This window comes from Lathyrus oleraceus, chromosome 1, assembly GCF_024323335.1.
Source record: "Lathyrus oleraceus cultivar Zhongwan6 chromosome 1, CAAS_Psat_ZW6_1.0, whole genome shotgun sequence".
NCBI lineage: Eukaryota > Viridiplantae > Streptophyta > Magnoliopsida > Fabales > Fabaceae > Lathyrus > Lathyrus oleraceus.
Window position 1 is genome coordinate 161,255,656 of NC_066579.1, and position 3,957 is coordinate 161,259,612.

At 34.2% G+C, this 3,957-nt stretch overlaps 1 protein-coding gene across 1 annotated transcript; it reads left to right on the forward strand.

Moving 5' to 3' along the window:
* The first annotated feature begins 832 nt into the window (after positions 1 to 832).
* Positions 833 to 3,515, forward strand: LOC127124511 (SWI/SNF complex component SNF12 homolog). Its single transcript, XM_051054164.1, has 3 exons — positions 833 to 1,180; positions 1,385 to 2,976; positions 3,082 to 3,515. The coding sequence occupies exons 2-3, from the start codon at positions 1,397 to 1,399 to the stop codon at positions 3,152 to 3,154; spliced, it is 1,653 nt and encodes a 550-aa protein (XP_050910121.1). The 5' UTR covers positions 833 to 1,180; positions 1,385 to 1,396; the 3' UTR covers positions 3,155 to 3,515.
* Positions 3,516 to 3,957: the final 442 nt, after the last annotated feature.

A 3,957-nucleotide genomic window follows, 5' to 3' on the forward strand; every position in this document is an offset into this window, starting at 1 on the left:
ATTAATTAATTAAAAAGATTGAGATCAATCTTTAGACTAGAAACCTCTTTATCAAATAACAAATGTCAATTTCCTACGTGGACTAGTGTTATCTAAATAATGAATGAATCCTAATTTTTTATATGAACTATACTAATAGAAAGTTTTCACATAAGGCCATAGGAAAGAAGAAACCAATACTAGTTCAATCACCAAATTGTGTTTTTGAATGATCTCTCATCGAAAAGAAGGATTTTCCAAGTATGTTCTCTATCATTTTCTCCAAAATGTATTTTGCTTTATCGTAAATTTTATATATATATATATATATATATATATATATATATATATATATATATATATATATATATATATATATATATATATATATATATATATATGATCACTCATTATTATAATTTATTAGGTTGTGCATATCATATCTTTATATTTAGAGATTGATTAATATTCAATTCTTTAATATTTACGTGTTGACAAGGCAACTATTATATTTACACTAAAAAAATCATTTTGATCTAAAATTATTATTTTTTAAATCAAAATATTTTATTACAAAATAGTTTATAATAAAATTATTGTTTTAAAAAATCAATATTTTTTATTAAAAAATAATTTATAATATTTTAAATTAGAATTAAGTCAACAAAATACTTAAAATTAAAAAGCCTCTACCTTTTCAAAAATAATAATCTAAGATTATCCTAAACTCAAAAACAAACAACAAATAAAAAAATGTAAAAAGTATGACTAAGAATCATAAAATGATTAAACACATTTTGTTTTGTTTTTATTTTAAGGAAAAAGTAAAACAAATTTTGTTACATTATTTGGTTAGAACACTCTGAACTTGCCGGACAAAAACGACACCGTTTTAACACAAAGGCATTTAGAACCGAACCCTTAACACTGACTAAACTTTGACCCTTTCAAATTGTGCAATTTCCCAAACCCTAGCTAAGTTTCGTCATCTTCAACAAAATTCACCAACCTCAATCTCTCCATTTTTCTTCAATTTTCACTCATCGAATCTTCATTCAGCTCATCTTTCTATAAACCCTAATTTTCAAACAATTCTATGTAAACAGAGATCACAGTGTATTCTTACTCGGCCTCTTCTTCTTCAATCAGTGGATCCTCCTAATTCCAGATCGAGGCAAACACCACTTGATTCAGAATCAGTGTTAGTTCTTTTGGTTCTTTCCATTTTTAGACCGCAAAGTTAGGGTTTTTATAAATTTATGAATTTTGACATTTGAATTTGAATTTGTTGTGTTATATATATCCCCACTTGGTTCGTGATTGAGATTATTCCTTAAAGTTAAGATTTTTTAATTTGGGGCTTGAAGTTTTTTTTTTTTTTGGTTTGTCCCTTTTTGTTGATTAGATTTGGATAGTGATGTCTGTGAACAATAATAACCCTTCAAAAGGCATTGGTGGATCTTCATCCTCCTTTGGAAATGCTGGAATGCAATCCCCTTCTATGTCTACAAACCCTGTGTTTTCACAAGCCCAAGCCCAAGCCCAGGCCCAGGCCCAAGCCCAAATTGCTGCTGGTTTTCAAGGGCAGTTTCCACAGTCTCAAGCTCATGCCATTGTTCAAGCACAGTCTAAGGCTCAGGCTCAAGCTCAGGCTCATGCACAAGCTGCGGCCGTAGCTCATGCTCAACTCCAGGCTCATTTGCAAGCTCAAGGGTTGACTCTTAACCAGAATCAGGTTGGTGGTTTGGGGAATTTAGGGGTTTCGTCGTCGTCTATGTCTACGCCTGCGAAACGAGGTCCTTTGAAACCACCTATGCGGCCGGTTGGATTTTCGCCTCAAAATAATTTCTCGCCGTTGAGACCGATGGAACTCACGCCTGCTGCAAGGAGGAAGAAGCAGAAGCTTCCTGAGAAACAGATGCAGGAAAGAGTGGCTGCTATCCTGCCTGAATCGGCTCTTTATACACAGCTTCTCGAGTTTGAGTCTCGTATTGATGCCGCGCTTTCTAGAAAGAAGGTTGATATCCAGGAAGCGCTGAAAAATCCGCCTTGTATTCAGAAAACTCTCCGTATCTATGTATTTAACACATTTGCTAATCAAATTCGCACGATACCTAAGAAGCCGAACGCCGAGCCTCCTACATGGACACTGAAGATAGTTGGGAGGATATTGGAAGATGGTGTTGATCCTGATCAGCCAGGAGTAGTTCAGAAGCAGTCTTCAATGTATCCTAAGTTCTCGACTTTTTTCAAAAAAGTAATAATTTCTTTGGATCAGAGGCTATATCCTGATAACAACATTATTGTGTGGGAGAATTCTCGATCACCTGCTCCTCAAGAAGGTTTTGAAGTGAAGAGGAAAGGGGATAAAGAATTTACGGTGAATATACGGCTGGAAATGAATTATGCACCTGAGAAGTTTAAGCTTTCGACGGCATTGACAGAAGTTCTTGGTATCGAGGTTGATACCCGTCCGAGAATTATTGCTGCGATCTGGCACTATGTGAAGGCTAGGAAACTGCAAAACCCTAACGACCCTTCATTTTTTCACTGTGATCAAGCTCTTCAGAAAGTATTCGGTGAAGAAAAAGTGAAGTTCACAACAGTTTCGCAAAAAATATCGCAACATTTGTTCCCTCCACAGCCTATAATGTTGGAGCATCAGATCAAACTCTCGGGAAATAGTCCAGCCGGGAGTGGTTGTTATGATGTGACTGTTGATGTTCCTTTTCCTATTCAAAGAGAGTTGTCTGCACTATTGGCTAATGTCGAGAAGAATAAAGAGATTGAAACATGTGATGAAGCGATATGCGGAATCATCAGAAAAATTCACGAGCACCGAAGGAGACGGGCATTTTTTCTTGGTTTTAGTCAATCTCCGGTAGAATTTATTAATGCCTTGATTGAATCTCAAAGCCGGGATCTGAAAACTGCAGCTGGTGAACCTAGTCGCAGCGCGGAAAAAGAGCGTAAATCTGATTTTTTCAACCAACCATGGTAAGTTTTGAAAGCAATCTCTGCTTAGTTTTATGCATATATTCATTTATTATATCTACTACCATTCATTATAAAATTTCATATCTTGTTTAACAACATGAGCAGGGTTGAAGATGCTGTTATTCGATATTTGAATCGCAAACCAGCTGCAGGAAGTGATGCACCGGGAAGCACATAACACCGACACCGATCACCGATCGAAAGTCCTAGTGCTCCATAAAAATCATTTATACCTTTATGTTATGCATTTGAAAATGGTAGTTTTCCATTTTCCATGCTGTATTTGTGAATACTTCTCCATAGTATGTTGATTATGCAAGCACCGCAACTAGTTTTGCAGTGCTGATAATTTATAAGCTAGTTAGGAGAAAAAATGGTAGCACCATAGTTTCACATTTCTGTAGTTCTAGTTCATCTTTATCTACCTGAGATGTTTGACATGATGAAAAATTGTATTAGAAAGGATTAATCGGTGTACAGTATCTTCGATTTTCTTGCGATGGCGATCCGTGGGAAGTGAAAAACATATGTTTCATGCATTGACTCTGTTGCATAATCAATCTGTGATTTGTTGCATTTTTTTTTGGATTGTGTTACTTGTGTTATTAATAATACTATAAAAGTAATGTTATGAAAATCTATATATATAGTCACATGATAAGTTCTTTCACTAGATATATCTCCACTTAACTGTGATATAAGATCTTTTTACATTTCGTGTAATCTAAGTTTATTACTATATGTTAAGTGTTTAATTAACTTGTAAAAACGTAAAGAAAACAATTCAAAAAACATCTTTCCTTAAATTAATATTTATCACTTCTATAAATTTAAAAACTTTAATCTTCATTTTCACCTATCTTTTCATATTGTGCAAGCCTTAATCTGTGCAACTCCTCAAACTAGAACTCATAAAATGTTTTGCAAACAAGGATTCAGAAGAAGTGTTGTTAAATAAATTAGAAATATGTTCACAGTTAC

Excerpts from the sequence above, each read along its gene's own strand:
- LOC127124511 (XM_051054164.1), top strand. The coding sequence starts at position 1,397 with ATGTCTGTGAACAATAATAACCCTTCAAAAGGCATTGGTGGATCTTCA. Across the intron at positions 2,977-3,081 it reads GATTTTTTCAACCAACCATG|GGTTGAAGATGCTGTTATTC; the intron begins GTAAGTTTTGAA and ends CAACATGAGCAG.